Here is an 18471-nt window from a genome sequence, read left to right as displayed (position 1 = left end):
CGACAGAAGGCAGGGAAGGACGGAGGGACAGAGAAGAGAGACTGTGCGGTGGGCGAGGGCCAGGTGCGGTGCAAAGGGCGGCCTCGACGGCCTGGGGCAGGGAGGGCGGCCTGGGGGACCCTACCTGTCTGTCTGGGCTTTGGGGAGACCCCGTTTAGGGCGCTGGCCTCTGCCAGGGCAGGGAAGGGCCAAGGAAGATGGGTGCGCCCCACCCTCCCGGAACTGGAAAGGTGGCGCGGTTCTCACGCTCTGTCTGTCGCGGGGCGAGCGGGGTCTGCTGAGGCTGTCCTGCGGGACCTCGTCTAAGGAGACGAAACCGGAGCCCACGGGCTGACCGCGCAGCGGCGGCTTCCAAAGGAGAAGCCAGGAGCCCCCAGGCCTGGGTCAGGACGGGAAAGGCGGAGAACTGAACGGGCCTGACCCCACGTTCCGCGCTGAACCTCTTTGTCGCACGCAGGGGGCAGGGCGGGGGCCGTGCCCATCCTCGCCTGGAGCGCAGGGGGTCGCGCCTCCTGCCTCCCAGCCCCTGGCCGGGGCGCCGTCCCGGACGGTCTGCGCGGGGCCCGTCTCGCCCTCCACGCGCGCGATCGACTCATCTGGCAACTCCAGGTTTGCGCCCCGGCGGCCGGTGCGGACTAGCAGAGTCCCGCAGGGGGCGGCGCGTCACAAAGGCGGCCCGGCGCTTGGCATCGAGCCTGGGCGAGGTCCAGGCGCGGCCCCGGGCGCTGGCGGAGTTGGCGTCCGAGCAGCAGCGGCGCGGGCGGAGCAGGCAGGCGCGCCCCCGGTCCCTGCAGCCCAGACCCCGCGCGGCCAGCGGGGCGCAGCCAGCGGGTAACGCGCGGGCGCAGGACGGGGTGCGGCGGGACGCCCGGGGGAGGGGCGGGCTGCCCTCCTCACCCGCCTCCTCTCGGGAGCATCTTTGGCTACGGCAGTTTCCCAGCTCCCTCCCCTGCCCCAGGTGTAGGACATCCTTAGGGTTCCTTGCCTGGGTGGCAGCTGTGCGATGTGGCGGACCAAGCCTAGGGGTGGGAGTCCTAGCCTGGGTTCTGATCTCACCTCCCTGCCTACTTCACGGTCCCACCGGGAAACTTTGTGAACCTTCCAGCATTCCCCATTTGTAAAATGGGCGTATTCGCATCATCCTGACCCGGATCTCGCAGAACGTCCCTGGCACCAACTTGCTCACTACTGGCAGCCAGCGCGCGCCTAGCACTGACTATGCGCTAGGCACTGCTCTGCTGCTTCCGGTATATCAGCGCCTTTAATCCACCCAACACTAGGACACAGGCGCAGCCTTTACCCCTGTTACAGATGTGAGGACTGAGACACAAAGAAATCAGCTTGCCTAAGGTCACACAACAGCAGCTGACAGAGCTAGGATCCAACCGCCTAAGCTAAGCGGCCTCTGATGAGTTCTGGGGGTGGGTGGGATTCCTGGGAATTGTGCATGACTTGGGGGCTTCTTGCAACAACCTTTCCAGCCCACCAGACCTATTCTACACCCCCCCCCATCCTTCCCTTTCTGCTGATTCTTTTGACTTCCGACTTTGCTAGAGTGAGCAGCTTGGTGGCGCTTTGGAATTGGTACAGCTTTGCTGGAGCACCTTGCAGGAGCTGTTCTCAGAGCCGAGTGCTGTGGGGGCCCCTCTCCTTGGGCAGTTTACAAGTGACTGAAGAGACATTCCTATTTCTGCATTTGTGAATTTTCTCCATTATTTAATTAAGTGCCTTCTCTTTTTCAAAAGCAGAATGAGGATGTCACTAGCCTCAAGGTGTAGGTAGGTCCCTTGGGAGAGAGAGGCAAGGACCCAGATAATCTAAAGGGGCAGGCGCCGGCCCAGTGGGGACAGACAAGGGGGCAGGCTGAATATGGCAGGGACCCGACTAGGGCCCTGTGTCAGGGGTGGGGCAGGCTGCTGTGAAATCCGTATGGAAGTCTGTCCAGATCTGCAGGTGGGAGGGCTGCCTGGAGACAGGAGCCAAACTGTTCAGTGGGTGCTGAGGGAAAGTGAAGGGGTAGTGGGGACAAAGTCCCTGGAGAAATCTCTAGGAAGACCTGCACAGCTGCTCGCTTGAGGATGCTTGTCACCATTGCAGTGTTGCTGGGAGCAGCAGAGAGAGGATGGGGACAGGAAAGATGCCCGCCATGAGTTCTACTCAGCTAATAAATGCAATGGGTGGAAATGTACACAGCGCCACATGAAGGAATCTTAGGAACATTAACTATACATTTGCCAAGTGTCCTTCCTCTGCTTCCCCACAGTGTCCTTTCTACACCTCAAGACTGACCACATCACTTCTGGGGATGTGACTTTGCAGTCCCCATGGCTCTCCATGACCCCAGCTTGGGTTCCCCACCCGTGTTCTGCTGCTGCACCTCCTGGATATTAACACAACCTTCAGCTCCACAGCTCAGAACGTGCCTCCCATCCAGGGAAGGGGGCAGGCCGCGTCCGAATTCCCAGCTCTCGGGGAGAGGGGACAGTGGGAATCCCTGGCCTCCATGACATAGTCTTCATCACATCACTCAGGGCCCCTTAATCCAGCACCTCCCACTACTCCCCCTGGATCCAGTTCCTCCACCACCTGCCCACATAAAAGTTAAAGTCCAGATAACTAAACCGTTGTTAGTTCCCTGTATGTGAGCACATCACGTACACAGTTCTGTGGCTTTGCACATATTGTTCCTTCTGTCCAGAATGCACTGGTCCCTCCACTCCCACTCCTAGGCCAACCTGGTCTGCCTTGAAAATCCTGCTCACCCTTCAAAACCCAGCCTGGTCGGGAGGCTGAGGCAGGAGGATCACTTGAGCCCAGGAGTTAGAGGCTAAGTGAGCTATGATGACTCCACTGTACTCCAGCCCGGGCAACAGAGTGAGACCCTGTCTCAAATATAAAAATAAAAACAAAAACCCCCAGCTTGGATGTCACCTCCTCCAAGCCACCCTCTCTTCTTCCCTTACCCAGACAGAATGAGTCACCCTCTATTTGTGCCACCCTATACTGTGAGTCTGCCTGAACCTTTTTCACTTTTCTCACATGTTGTAATTGACTGCTGGTCTGTGTCCCTGAATAGACCGTGAAAGTCACACAGGTGTGGACTGTATCATGCATTTATCATGGAGCCACCTGCACCTGTCACCGTGCCTAATACATACAAGATCGCAGAGAAAGCTAGTCCAATTGAGTCTAATTTCTATTTGGCAGGTAATGGCTGTTCATTTTTACTCCCCACAGAAAACAAGTGATTGCTTTTCTTCCCTCCTTTCTGGAAGCCCTGCCTACCACACAGCTGCACCGTCCCTCCCAGTTCCTTCATGGATGAAGAAAGCGAGCTGATCCAGCCCCAAGACCAGAGCTGCTGGGCCACTCTGCCCGATGTGTGCCTGCGTCGTGTTTTCTGGTGGCTGGGAGACAGGGACAGGTCCAGGGCCGCCCTGGTCTGCAGAAAGTGGAACCAGATGATGTACTCGGCCGACCTGTGGCGATACCGGACCATCACCTTCAGCGGGAGACCTTCCAGGGTGCACGCATCCGAATTCGAGTCGGCTCTCTGGTACGTTAAGAAGTTTGGGCGATATCTGGAACACCTGGAGATCAAATTCCTGAATCCTTACAACACCGTCTTGACCAAGAAGTTCCAGGTCACCATGCGGGGCCTTCTCTCGTGCCTGGGCAAGAGTAACAACCGCCTGAAGTCCCTGTCCATACAGCACCTGGAGCTGGACCGCCTGGTGTGGAGAAACAGCATCAGGAGCTCATTCATCAAGAGCTTGAGCTTCTTCTTAAAGAAAATGGGCAAACACCTGGATTATCTCAACCTGAAAGGGGCCAGGCTGACCGTGGAGCAAGGCTGCCATGTTCTCAACTCCCTGAGCTACCTGAGGAACGAGAGCCTGGCCTCGGAGCTCAACATCGAGGACTACTTCAGCCACCACCTGGCCGTCTACAGCAGCCCCCAGTTCCACAAGACCATGGGCACGTTCCGCAACCTGGCGGCCCTGACCCTCAACTACAACTGTATCTCCGACGAGCTGCTCGAGAACTTGTGTGAGAACAACGCCAGCACCCTCTGGACCATAAACATCAAATGCCACATTCATGACCCCCACGGACAGGTCATCTGGGGCATGTCCTGGGCCAAGCTGGCCAGGCAGGCCACCAACCTGAAGGTGAACTTCTTCTTCGAGCGGGTGATGAAGTACGAGCGCTTGGCCCGGATCCTGCTGCAGGAGATCCCGGTCAGAAGCATCAGTCTGAGAAGCTGCTACTTCAGTGACCCGGACTGGTCCATGCGGCCCACTCTGACGGATCTCCTGCCCACCTTCCGGCACACTCTGCAGGTGGGTGGGAAGCGAGGGCAGGGAGACTTGTGTGGAGTGACCGCCGCTCAGGTCACTGCCCCCTCCCAGGTGGTGGAGGGAGGGGGAGCCGGCTGCTCCCCACTGTTGGCTGGGCTCCCACGGGCTCACTCAATCTCAAATTGAGGTTCTAGGAGATGTTACCACACTCAGCCCCCTCTCCTCCCCCTAAGACCACACAGTAGATGACAAAAGCTGCGGCTCACTTACTACATGTAGGACACAAGGACTTTTCTGGTTGCCTGTCAACCAAGGAATGTCCCTATGTCCCCACTCAGAGCTGGGAAGCCTGAGCCAGGAGGTGCTTTTCAGGTGAATCTCGGGCGGGCAGCCCCTGCCTACCTTCCCACCAGGTCACGGCAGTACACAGGACACCTGGTGCCTCCCGTGGTCAGCTCTCGGCGGGGACCTGTCTGGTTACAGCAGCGCCTGGTAATTGGGAAGGTAGCGTGGGGAGGACCAGACCAAACAAAAAGCCAAATGTGACTTAGGCCACCGAAGAGCTCAGAGGTTTGAGATGTTCCCTAATCTAGCAGCTTTCCCAGCTAGCAAGTCAGAGCCACTTTGCCCCTCCGGAGGCCCTCACAGCAGTCGTGACGATTGATATTAACAGGTGTATATATACCGCGACAAACATGGGTGGACTGCAAGGTGCTAATGCCGCATTTGACACCCACATGACCCTGGGGTGGGCGGGACAGACAGCATCCTGATCGTTCCGTTCCGTGCTGCAGAAGGACTTGTGGTTTGGCAGCTGGCCCACCGCCACCCACAGGGCTGGGACCTGCACCTTGGCCTCTGGACTCCAAGCACACCACCTCCAAATTCCACGCTTTGCAGACTTGAATGAGATCACCATCATTCGTGAATCTCTTCCTCTGAGAACCACAGGTCCAGTGTCCCTTATCTAAAAAGCCCCCCGACCCCCAGACCACCATGGAAACCAAGGGCAGGGAAATATTGTGGGCCGACCCAGCCGGTCACAGCGTCTCTGCTCACACACACCTCCCCCTTCGCTGCTCTTCCAGAAATTAACTTTCGAGTTCAACAACAACCACGAGTCCCTGGACGAGGAGCTGCACCTCCTCATCTTGTCCTGCAGGAAGTTGTTTTACTTCAAAATCTGGGCTTTCCTCGATGTTAAGTTCGTGGAGCGGATCCTGAAGAGTCAGCAGGAGGGGCAGTGCGCCCTGCGCACGCTCAAGGTGGGTGCTCCGTGGCATGGAGCAGGGTGGAGCAGGGCTGTCCGGGGCGCTGCTCCGGCCCCGGGACAGAGGCCCGAGATCTGTCCACTGGACAGATTAGCAATCTCACAGGAGGGAATCTGGAGCTCTCCTCCTTAGTAGTTGGGTTTGGGCTCTTCCCGATTCTGCTGACATCTGTTCTTGTAGGGCATTTGGATTACTGTCGCGGGTCCTGAATGACGTAGTCACCATGTGTGTTGGGGGTGGGGGTGTTTCTCCGTTGGGCACAGGTGAGAATTTACACAAACAGATATGAGACGAATGAAGAGGACAGGACCCTGCGGGACATTTACAGAAAGTACCGAAAGCTGATCGATTCAGAGCTTAACTATTTTGTCATCGCTTACCCCATGATGTAACGAGCGCCCTCCAGAGGAAGCAAGCCAGGAGCACTTTGAACTTGAAAACCGGGTTCTTGTAGAACCACACTTGGAGCATCCCCCAACCCCCACCCCTTTTCCTTCTCTCTCTCTCTCTCTCTCCTTTTTTGCCAGTTCCGTACCAACATGAACGGCCCAGCAAAGGCTGGGACTGCTGGTGATACGAAGGCCCCAGGTGACTTTAAAGTGCTATCTTTACCAACTATCCAGGGGTGATCTTTCTTTTTGTCATTTGGTTTTGCTTTTTGACACCCTCACCGTGCTACAGAATTAAAAACTCAGACTAGCTTCTTGCTGGAGGATCCCGACTCCTGCTAGCCTGTGCATAACACCGAACAGGTGTGTGTCACTAGCCATTGAAGCACATAGAATCGAGAGTCTACTGACATTGTCGATTTGGAAATACTTTATACCCTGGCTGGCCTTGGAGTCAGAGCCTGCTGACGTTAACCTTGGCCTGTCCTGATCTCAGATGCATAGAAATCCACCAGCCTGTCCACGGGTGGGGCAGGAAAATCCTCACTTTTAGAAGGGTCCTGCTCAGAGAGGGCTCTCCCTCTCACAAAAGGAACCCAGGACGTATGGGCCTAGTGGATCCAGATCTCCTGCCTCTGCTTTCCTTGGGTCCCTTTTATTTTTCCATCCAGGCAGCATCGCACGCAGCCTGCTGGGACGACTCAGTCCTCAGGTGCGGGGCTGAACCGGAAGTGGCCGTGACAGTCACATTTACAAAGAATTTGTAATGTCGTGGGGAAATGTCCCTAATGCAAGGTTAAGTGAAAAAAGTAGGACACGAAACTGTATGTTGAGTATGATAGCGATCATGTAAAATGCACGCAGGGATTTTTTTCTAAGCATAGAAGACATGCACCCAAAATGTTAACCGTTACCTCTGGGTGGTAGAATTATGGGTGGTTTTTATTGACCTTTTTATGCTCCCCCATATTTTGCAACTTTTCTACAATGACAGTGTGTTATTTTTATAATTAGGAAAAAAAAATCTAGTGTGTTTTAAGTAAGGAGTAATTATACATTCCTGAGTCTGTTCCATAGCCATGTTTTGCTTCTGGCCCTTGGAGATTTTTGCACACAAAGTAGTGTATAGTTCTTTTTTTCAGTAGATATGAATTAATAAAATCCCAGAATACTTTCAACAAGTGACTCATTTCAGACTTTGTCTGCCTTGCTTTTTGCACGCTGCGTCCATATTTATGCTTAGCTTCGTGGCCCTTTGTTAAAAAGCCTAGTGCATTTATCTAGTGCTTTTCAATGTGCAAAGCACTTTCACATCCACTCTCTCATCTGAACCTCCCTACAGTGCTGTGTGGTGGATGTGGTTCCCATTTCACTACCTTTCAGGAAAGATCAGACTGGTGAAGGGAGGGGCCCCCACCTGCAAGGGAGCTTCCAGGTGTGATGGGAGAAGACACCTTAAAGTGTCACAATATGCTGGAAGCGGAAGGGCCCTTGGGAGCAATCTAGTGCTGTGTGGGCCAGAGAGGAGGTGACTTGCAGGGAGTGACAGGGGAGACTTGGCTGGCATCCAGACCGCTTGGCAGATGGGTTGATTGGTACAATGGTTTCTCTGTAATGTAGACTGGTGTAGATGACTCTTTCATGGAAAATACATTAACATAAATAAGTTTTTATGAAAATGCTTTCCATAAAAAAGTGAATGCACCTTACAGTTTTTTGCAAATCTGTGTCATGTCTGGCTCAAGAACAGATGGCTGAAGTCTCATCCTTGCTTCTGTATTCAGTCCGCTACAATGTCACCCACCACAGAGCCCCTGGGAAATGCCAGAAAGAATGAGAGCAAAAAAGGAGGTACATACCGTCTTGGTATTATTGTTAATATAGTTTTGACCTCATGGAGCCCTTGAAAACAGGGTCTCAGGGGCCCTCAGAGACCCCCTGACCACACAGAGAACTACTGCAAGGATATTCCAGTTCCCCCAAAGACCTGAAACAGGGTCAAGACCAGGGGAGTCCTAGTGAAAAAATGCAGAGCATGTCTCCAAAGCCACCTAATTTTAAACAAATATCATCCATTTTGTAAATTGCCACATTGAGAGACCCACTGGTAGATGGAGACGGCCAACAGACCTGTGACCTCTCTACTCCCCTCAAGTGACAGCTTCTTATTCATGCCTGTCCCCCTTCTCCCACACAAAGCAGGAGGATTGGGGGGCTGGCTCCCACAAGCCTCCCCAGGATGAGGGTCTGAAAAGAGCACCCAGCTCTTTCCAGAAACACACAGGTGCACCCCAGGGTTGTCCCTGTCCCGTGTTTATGAGCAGGAGATACATTTTGCTTCCCTGGGGCCTCCTCTCAGTTGTTGGCTAGAGCTGATGAAGCCCTGGTGACAAAGTGACTAGGGCCAAACCCCCTGAATGTCCAATTTGCAATGGACTGAAAGTTTATGTCCCCCCCCCCAATTCATATATTGATATCTAACCTCCAAAGCAATGCTATTCAGAGTTGGGGCCTTTAGGAGATGATTAGGTAATGAGGGTGGGGCCCTCATGAATGGGATTAGTGCCCTTATAAAAGAAACCCCTGAGAGCTCTCTCACCCTCTTTGTGCCATGTGAGGATACAAGGAGAAGATAGCAGTCTGCAACCTGGATGTGGCCTTCACCAGAACCCAACCGTGCTGGCACCCTGGCCTCGGACTTCCAGCTTCCAAAACTGAGAGAAATAAACTTCTGTTGTTTACAAGCCACCCAATCCATGGCATTTTTGTTAAAGCAGCCTGAATTAAGACACAAGTATGTAAGGAAAGTACGGCTATGACCAAACTAAGGTGTAAACCATACCTACCCACAGGCAACCTGACAATGCAAGTGCAGCTTTTTTGTTTTTGCAAAGACTCTCAGGGATGGACTGATGACTCTCTGAGCTAAAGGGGTCCTGAGGTCTGGGCTCTTGGTCCAGTTAGGCCACTAATTTGTATGACCCTGAACAATTTCCTTGTCTTGTTGAGGCCTTAGTTTCTGCTCTTTGCAAAATGGGCGGAGCTGAGCAGCCCCATATCACTGAGGTCCCTGAGACACAAATGTGTTGGGATGGGATCTTCAGTGCTGAACATAGATGTGAATGACCTCATTTCTTGGCCCTAAACCTCGCCTTTGTGGCCAGGCTGCCTGGGTTTGCATCCTGGCCTGCCACTTCTTACTGTATGCCCTCAGTTGAGTATTTAACATTTAGCTCATGCCAGACAGACAGTTAAAGTGATCACTGGTCAAGTGTTCACTGTGCTAGATATTAATTCACCTAGTTTCAAGGAATCCTCACACAGCTCTAGAAAGCAGAGACTACTGTTATCCCTCTTTGAGAGAAGAAGAAACTGAGACTTTGCAAGACTAACCTGCCCTGGTCACATGTGTAGGAAGTGCTGGAAGTGAGTGCCAAACCCAACCCAATGCCAGAGCTGTGTTCTTAGCTACTGCATGTCGTCTCCCACAGCGAGCAGATTTGGAGTCAATTGTACTGTAATTCCATTAAGCAAAAGAGTGAAAAAGAGATCAATGAAAACTTTTGTTTTACTATGTTTAGCTGAGAAATGCTGCTGTGTAAGAGGGCACTCTTAAGAACAAAGTATTTTGAGTAAAATAGAAAGATATGAATAAAATCTTTATGGTGTTTTTAGAATGACAGATGTCATTATTTCAGAAAAAGATGTCATCAACTGTAACTTGAAAGAAGCAATCTTTTATACAAACAAAATACCCTTCCTTTTTGACAGATATATACATATTACCCAAATATGTATAAATTACCCTTTATGCATATTACCCAAACACCAATTCCAAAGAGAGGACCCACAGGAATTTTTATTTGCAACTCAAAACCACAAAATCTTATTAGTTCATTGGCTGACTATCACACATGCAGAGAAATTGCGCTGTGACTTCCCTGGGTGGTGCCTAGAAAGTTAATGTGATTCCTGTTCCTCTATATTTGCAAAAGCACAGATTTTTTTTGCTTGTTTGTTTTGTTTTTTTCTTTTTTATTTATTATTTTTATTATTTTTTTAAAAAATTATTTAAAAATTTTTTAAAATATTTTTTATTTATTTAAAAAAAAGATGTTTTTTCCATTTAAAAAAATGATCAAGACACACACATACACAGTCTTAAATGCTCAAGTGGAATGTAAGTTCCCTGACAGCATGAATTTTTCTTTGTGAAATCCCCAGTTCATTGTGAATCCCCAGTGCCTAGAGCTGCACCCGGCACAGGAGAGGCCCTCACTACTTGTTTAACGAGTTAAAATATGATCTTGTTTGGAGATGATTCCACCTTTGTTTACAGTAAAAAAGTGTTTTAAAGTAATATATGCATTTTCTTGTGACCCATCTTACTGAGAATTAAGACAAATATGTCTTTTTAAAGCAGCCATTAAGAACAAGTTTAAGAACTCTGAGACAACTGTGCGATTAATTCATCCAACTTTACTGTGTGCTTTTAGACAAGAGGGCTGGTAATATAAGGCATTTTCAGCAGGCAGAAACGTTACAAATCACCTCACCAGCCCCTGTCACCCCTACACTTCAATGTCCTCTCTTCACAAGGTCCAGGGAGCGGAGGGCTACCATTCCTCAGGCAGTCACTAGGGAAGCTGACCCCAAGGTCTGCGAGCTTTGTCAGCCAAGGCCATCCCTCGGGAACGTAGCCAATCCCCCCTTCTCCAATCTGTCCCCATTGGGATCTTTCTAGATCACAGTCTGACCTTGTCACTCTTCTATGTCTTCGGCAGCTTGCCTGGGACTGAAGAATAAAACAACCCTAGAGAAATACAGATTCAAGAAGGAACGACAAGGCCGGGCGCGGTGGCTCACGCCTATAATCCTAGCACTCTGGGAGGCTGAGGCGGTGGATTGCTCAAGGTCAGGAGTTCGAAACCAGCCTAAGCAAGAGCGAGACCTCATCTCTACTATAAATAAAAAAGAAATTAATTGGCCAACTAATATACATAGAAAAAATTAGCCGGGCATGGTGGTGCATGCCTGTAGTCCCAGCTACTTGGGAGGCTGAGGCAGGAGGATTGCTTGAGCCCAGGAGTTTGAGGTTGCTGTGAGCTAGGCTGACACCACGGCACTCACTCTAGCCTGGGCAACAAAGTGAGACTCTGACTCAAAAAAAAAAAAAAAGAAGGAACGACAAAGATAGTTACTGAAGGACTGTTACTAACAGCAGAAAATTATAACCAACTAACAAGTCCAACAGCCTGAGAAGGGATGACGTAAACGCTGGTAATTCCGTGTCGTGCAGCAATTTAAACACTCGGGTGGATCTTCACCTCTTGACATGAACACCCTTCAAGACATACCAAGCGGGGGAGAAAAAAGCAAGTTGAAGGGCGATGCATATAAATTGACACCATTTATGTATCGCTGTGCAGCGATGCCCGGGAGGTCAGCCCGCCCCCCTCGTCGTACATCCTGCAGGACGCACAGACCGTGCACCAGGTCGGGGTCCCCAGGCGGCCGGTCCAGCCTTGACCCTCTCAGCAGAGGCAGCCGAGGCTCCTCGGGCCCGCCCGGCCTGCGGGGCTGCCTCACTCGTCGCCCGGCCCCCTCCCCAGCCACGACCGTCCCCCAGGAAAGCCATCCCGGCAGGTGGGAGCCAGCTCCGCCCGCCGCTCCGCGCTCCACGGCCACGCCGCTCCTCTGCGCTCGCGCGGGGGAGGCGGGTCGCCGGAGCATCAGGGACGCCTTTCGCGGTTGTCGGGGAAACCGGGGAACAGCCAATGCCATTCGAGGAGGCGGGGCTAGAACGGCGAGGGAGGGGCTGGGCTGCGGCCGCCCCGGACCCGCCCCCGGTTGCTCCCTGTGCTATGAGACCCCTCGCCGCTGTGCCACTGCCTGGAATGCCCTCTCCCTTCCCACCAAGCAAACATCGCTTTCTCCATGGAGCTCCCACTCGGGGGCAGCCCCGCTCCCAGCCGTCCCCTCGGCGAGCCCCCTCCAGCCAAGCAGCCATGGCCTGTGAGTTCCAACTCTCTCCACTGCAGCCACAGGAAACGACTGGGAGTGGGCGAGCAGGAAGTAGAATGCCCCGCGAGGATGCTTCAGCGTCTTGCAGGACCCAAGGGCCTCCGAAGCCACCTGGAGCAGAGGAAGGGAGAGCTGCAGGGGTCGCAGGGAGTCCCTCTTTGTGTTGATGCGTTGGCTTCCACTTTTCCTCTTGCTGCAAAAGGCATCTGGCTGTTTCCCACCCACAGTACAATGACTGTCATTCACGCTCCAAAGCCTGCGTCTCCTCTCTTCAAGAGAGCAGCCAGGTGGAACTGAATCTCCTTGTCCTAAGTCCAGATTCCTCAGGAGAGGGGCTCACGGGCCGACTTCCATGAGCTGCGCCCTCCTGGCCCAGGCAGCAGGGGCAGGGAGCGAGGAGGAGAGGGGCCAGGTGGTGCCTATGCCGTGTTCCCAATGAATTGTGTGGAGGGGGAGGGATAGTCCCTGAGAGGGGACTTACAGGGGACTGCAGGGGTTTGAGTAGAAGCAAGAAGTCACTCCGTTGTCTATTTAGAGCTCTGCTTCACATTCAAAAACAATGTCCCGACGTTCCCTGGTCCCAACATGGCCACTCACTGGCTTTCCTTCAACATATATTAGTTCAAGTCCTTCAGGGAGAAGTGACAGAGAAAAACTTCTGGAACCTTAAGCAAGAAAAGAATGGTATTGGGGCATCCCGTAGAAAGAGGTGGTTATTGAGCCCCAGGGCAGGGCAGCCCTGGGGACCCCAGCCACAGGAGTCTGTGGCCCTCCTCTCCAGAGCCCTCTGGCCACTCCCAGCCTCTGTTTCAGTTTCAAAATCCTGAGGCCCAGGAGGTGGACCCTGGACAGCCCAGCTGGGTCAATGAGCAGTGACCAGGGAGGGCAGGTCACATCATGCAGACGTGGTCACGGAGCCCTCTTGTGTATATTCACGTGTGGTTCTCAGAGAAGACATTCTCGGGGGCTGGGGAATTGGCTCAAGCCACAGGGAGAAGAGCCTTAAGCTTGGGGCCAGGAGTCCAACTTCGTCTGAAACTCTAGAGTGACCTTGGGCAAGAAGCTTTCCTTGCCCACTCCTCTCTGAACCTCTGTGTCTTAGCCAGCCTGGCTGCTATAACAACATACCACAGACTGAATGGCTTAAACAACAAATATTTATTTCTCAACAAATAAATATTCATCAGATGTTTAGTTCCGGAGGCTGGAAAGGCCGAGATGGAGGAGCCAGCGGGTTTGGTATCTGGTGAGAGCCGGCCTCCTGGTTCACGGATGGTGACTTCTCACTGTGTCCTCACGTGGTGGAGGGAAGAAACAAGCTCCTAGGACTCTTGCGGACACTAATTCCATTCACAAGAGCTCCAGCCTCATGCTCTTGTCTAATCCTAACCACCTCCCAAAGACCCCACTCCTAATACCATCACGTTGAGGCTAGGGTTTCAACATATGAATTAGGGGGGACACAAACATTCACTCCACAACACCCTGTTTCCTCATCCATAAGGTGGGAGCACTGGGCTGAATGACTACAGTGGTCCCAAGCACTCTGAGTCATGCCATCTGCCCACGCACACATTCTCTTCATCTGGCATCCACCACCCAGGGCCTAAAGCTCTGGGATTTTCCCAGAAGAGTCTGAGGTTTTCAGGAGTGAGACTGTCAGACAGAGGATCTGCAACTGTCAGAGACTTGGCCCCCTGACACCCACACATTCTACCACGTGGCACTGGCAGGTGACATTTATTCACAAACAGACCTCGAGGACTCTGAAATACTGAGGACTTCTCCATGCTATCAGGAGACTGTGAGGGGACAGGGTTTGCAGCAGCTTGAGCAACAGTCACCTTTTGATTTGGCTTGTCACTGACATGTTAACCTCCCTGGCAACACAAAGCCATCCTTTCCTTAACTCTAACTGTCCCACCAAATTTGAGAGATGCTGACTCCCCCTCCATAAAGAGTCTTTGTGCCTAACTGCTATCTTCCTTTTAAATGCCATTTAAGGCATGCAGTGGGAAGTGTTTTATCAAGAAATTGTCTTCTTGGCCGGGCACGGTGGCTCACGCCTGTAATCTTAGCACTCTGGGAGGCCGAGGGGGGTGGATTGCTCAAGGTCAGGAGTTCGAAACCAGCCTGAGCAAGAGGGAGACCCCGTCTCTACTATAAATAGAAATAAATTAATTGGCCAACTAATATATATAGAAAAAAATTAGCCGGGCATGGCAGCACATGCCTGTAGTCCCAGCTACTCGGGAGGCTGAGGCAGGAGGATTGCTTGAGCCAAGGAGTTTGAGGTTGCTGTGAGCTAGGCTGATGCTACGGCACTCACTCTAGCCTGTGCAATAAAGCGAGACTCTGTCTCAAAAAAAAAAAAAGAAAAGAAAAAGAAATTATCTTCTTTAAGGACTGTAAGAAACATACCAGGGGCTGAGAGCCACAATTCACGCAAGGATCAAACCAAGCTACCCTGTACTCTGCAATGACTTCATTACATAATTGGTAGAAACACGATAGACATAAATGAGACTTTAGTGTTTGCAGTACAACTAGGTCCAGCATTCTGCTACTTCCATTTCTGGGCTTCAGTTTTCCCAACTGTACAATGGTTAAGTTGGACTAGATACTTATTCACCGTCTGCATACACAGCTTTAAGGTTTACACCTTCATGACACACTCATTTTTTACTGCTATAGGCCAAGTTGAAAGAAATCAACTTGGAACCTTACAACGTTGACTGTAGGCTCACATGTAATAAATGGGGAGATCTTCCACCATTTCTTCTCTGACCTCGCAGATTTTCTTAGTCCTTGGGGCAGAGTCTGTACCAGCAGAGAGCAGAGGTTAGGATATTTCTTTTCAAAGGCAGCCTAAGCTAAGCTGACTCTCTGGAGCATTCGACCTGCTGGCCCTGTGCCGTGAAACATGGCATCCGTGACTCCATGCTTTCCTGGCTTCCTCCAGCCCGTGGATGCTTCACCCAACCTGGTAGTGTCGGTGGTTCCCAGGGCCCAGGCCAGACCGGCTTCTCCAAGCACTTCAACTCTCAAGCATTCCTGTGGCTTCTCCTCTGCCTCTCTGTAGACGTCTCCCAGCTCCTTTGCAGCCAGACCTTTCCCCACCCACAGGCTCCTCACACTCAGCGGGTGAGCTTGTTACCGAAAGCTCAGCCCTTGTCCTCAAGGCCACATCAGAAACACAAGAACAAATGATTTGAGGAGAAGGAAAGAGAAGCTTATTATTTTGCCGGCAGAGGAGGAGGATGGCGACTCCTGTCTGAAATGCCATCGTCCTAAACATAAGCAGAAATACAGAGCTTTTAAAGGATGGGTTCTCAGCTTCAGGCAATTGCTGTTCAAGTGGTTGATGATTCTGATCGCCCCATTTCCGCTGAAGACAATCGCGTGACCTCCACCCAGGACCTCTTTCCACCAGTCCAGTCAGGGCTGAGCCACCTCCTGCAGCACAAGTAACAAAAGACTCACCCAGGCCCCTCGCTGGCCTGAGGCAGGGATCCAGGCTTTAGTTCTCGAAAAGGAGTGGAGGATGTTTTAAAGAGACAGAAAATAGTTTTGCATTTGTTCAGGCCATTCCCTCTGTTACATATTCGCTACTGTCACTATTTCCCTTCCATGTCTACGGGAGGAGGGGTGACTACTCTGCTACAAGCTCATCACCTTCACTCCCCAGCCCACGCTCACTGTAGAAGCCCTTCTTCTCCCAGCAAATAGCACCCCCATTCACCCTGCTCCTCCACCCACAAACCTGGGGGCCTCACTTCTCCTCCCAGCAAAGAGCACCCCCATTCACCCTGCGCCTCCACCCACAAACCTGGGGGGCCTCACTTCTCCTCCCAGCAAAGAGCACCCCCATTCACCCTGCTTCTCAACCCACAAACCTGGGGGCCATCCCCAACTCTTCCCTCTCCCTCCCTCTGTGTAACTAACCCGCTACCCAGCCACCTGACCCCTAGACATATCTACGGGTTACCGTATTCCCATTTCATGTCTTAACTCAGTCTTCCATGTGCCTGGCTGGGTTACCAGGCCTCTTATACGGCCTTCGGGCCTCTAGGTCCAATCTCTGCTCCCCCCCCCCCCCAGCCCTCACCCCTCTGCACTTGCCCAAAAGCACCCCGCTTGTTCAAGCGTCTGTTTTTTGCACAGGCCCTTCCACCTTCCTGTAATGTCCTTCCTACTTTTTTCCTCAACGACCTGATTTCCACTCGTGTTCCATGGTAGGTGCTCACGAACTGGGAACGGTTGTTTCCATGAGATTGTCATTGTCCTTCGTGTCTCAGCTTAAGGGTGGTCCCTCCAGGAAGCTTTCCCTGACCACCCCCCCCCAAGCTGTCCTCACAGCCTCCTGTCCTTGCCTTGGTCACAGCACTGTGACACGGTCATCGCAGCTTCACCCATCTCCCCACCACGCCTGCTATAGGATGGGTGCTCCATTAATGTGGGATGAATTATTTTGAAATTTGTGCTTTTCTAAAACTCTGGTGCTGCTTTTCAATATTTTATCTTACATCACAGATGCTTTTCCTCAAAACATTACGAACTAATATTTAAAAAAAAAAAGAGGTAGTATTTTTTGAGCAACCTACTGTATCAGGCACTATATCAGATGCTTTACATACAATACCTCGTTTTATCTTCACCACAACCCAGCAAGAAGGATGTTCTTCATCTGATTTCCAGACTAGGAAAATGAAGATCAGAGAAGTCAAGGAACTTTCCTGAAGCCTCACAGCGAGTTCATGACAGAGCAGCAATGAGAATCTCCTACTCTCCCTCAGCTGTCCCACGTGCTGTGTGGCAGCTGAGGCAGCATCCTGGGAAGACACTGGGCTTTTTAGGAAATGGTGGTTTGGAATTTGACAATGGCCTTTAAAAAGCTTCAGTCTTAAATTTGGCAGTGACCTCCTTACCTGACATGCAGACAGCCCTACCTGGAGACGCACCCTGGCATGTACCTACACTTGCCGACAGGAGGAAGTCCCCCTGACATGTATCGGTCAGCTGGAAACCACAAGACTCTTGCTAACCTCCTTCCTCCCAGAGCCTGGGATGACAAAGCTCTGCACTGGGAAAGGGCATTGTGGGTCACAAGGACAGTGTGGGCAGTATGACTCTGAGATAAGAGAACAGAGGCACAGAGAGGCTGAGCAACTTGCCCAAGGTCATACAGTAAGTGTCAGAGTGAGCCAGGATTTTGGTCTATTTGATCTCAAGGCCCCCATCTCATCTATTAATATGAAATGGAGCTAGTGCTAATCTTTAGTTTCTTTTTGTGAGGATTTGATTAGCAAATACATGGGAAGTCAGCCTTTTAACCCTAGGTCACATCCTGGTGTGACAGGTCATCACTATTACTATCCATCAGTCGCTTACCTGGGATGGTCACACCTACATAAGCCACAGAATAACTGGGTCATGAAGGAATGAGGGTTGTACATAAATGAATACAAAACTACTCTGAAATGGAGCCCAGAATGAACGGGAACCAAAGAAATAGAAGCCTGGGATTTGGATCATTCATGCTAAGGAATCTTCCCTCTCCACTCCCTCTGGCCTTTAGGAATATTAGGAGCCAATAAGCAAAGAACCTGATTGCTCATACTTTCCCCTCCCCACTGTTTGGATGCATTAAGGGAATAGTAACATAGCCTAATTGTTCTACAGCACCCTATGCTTTCCAAATGGTTTTCATTGAACATTAACATCATTGGCATCACTCTGTAAAAAAGGATGGTTGACTTGCCTGAGAAATTGCATATGGTGTTTTTAAAATTTTTCTAATATTCATTTTTCACTTGATTATCTCTCAGGACTTTTTCTGGTGGTGTTTGAGACAATGACTGATGCTGGCATTTTCCCCAAGGTCTGGAAGCACACAAGTTTGAAAGCTGACTCCGTATCAGATCTTCCAACGAGAAGGACCAACAATGTAAGTGGCTCTCCAATTACAAAATTAACTGGGAGGGGAAAAAAAATCATACCATTAACTTTGGAGAATTAGCTGACAAGAGATTTATTTAGAGAAAAGACAACTTGGAAAATAGTCTTCTGAATTAACCTATATTAGTCTTCTCCAAGGATTAGCAAATAGAACTGACTGTGATCAAGTGCCTGTCTCATGGACCAAGTTCATTACCAATATTTTACAGGTGACGTTACTTAGACTGCATGCATGATGATGAATCTCTTAAAAGAGATTATTCTCTTTCTGTTAAAGGTGGTTTGCACTGCACTGATTTCTCAATGTATCTGGAACCATTATTTCAGCAGGTTTTACAAAGCCTTCACTCCGTGCCTTCTCAGAGTCAGTTGGATGCAGCAACCACATTTCATGTTTCATGTTTATGACAAAGTTCTCGAGCTCCTTGACATGAGCTGAAAAATATGATGCTTCTTTTGCAAGAATGAAGCCTTTAAGCCAGACCTTACACACTGTCAGTTTATCATGAAAAACATGTAAAGTGTGAG

General features: G+C 51.0%; 1 protein-coding gene across 1 annotated transcript; it reads left to right on the top strand.

Moving 5' to 3' along the window:
- Nucleotides 1–722: 722 nt before the first annotated feature.
- On the top strand, nucleotides 723–6190 carry FBXO39 (F-box protein 39). The gene is made up of 4 exons (XM_012779179.2): nucleotides 723–831; nucleotides 3238–4343; nucleotides 5390–5566; nucleotides 5836–6190. Exons 2-4 carry the CDS (start codon nucleotides 3318–3320, stop codon nucleotides 5962–5964), a joined length of 1332 nt encoding a protein of 443 aa, XP_012634633.1. The 5' UTR covers nucleotides 723–831; nucleotides 3238–3317; the 3' UTR covers nucleotides 5965–6190.
- Nucleotides 6191–18471: the final 12281 nt, after the last annotated feature.

Source organism: Microcebus murinus, chromosome 18 (genome assembly GCF_040939455.1).
Source record: "Microcebus murinus isolate Inina chromosome 18, M.murinus_Inina_mat1.0, whole genome shotgun sequence".
In the NCBI taxonomy this organism is placed as follows: domain Eukaryota; kingdom Metazoa; phylum Chordata; class Mammalia; order Primates; family Cheirogaleidae; genus Microcebus; species Microcebus murinus.
The sequence above is the reverse complement of the archived record's forward strand: the minus strand, read 5'-3'. Positions and strand labels throughout refer to the sequence as shown.

Bases quoted from the DNA above. Each gene is read 5' to 3' on its own strand.
- FBXO39 (XM_012779179.2), top strand. From the start codon at position 3,318: ATGGATGAAGAAAGCGAGCTGATCCAGCCCCAAGACCAGAGCTGCTGG. The intron at 4,344-5,389 runs GTGGGTGGGAAG...CTGCTCTTCCAG, and splicing joins CCTTCCGGCACACTCTGCAG to AAATTAACTTTCGAGTTCAA. The intron at 5,567-5,835 runs GTGGGTGCTCCG...CGTTGGGCACAG, and splicing joins GCGCCCTGCGCACGCTCAAG to GTGAGAATTTACACAAACAG.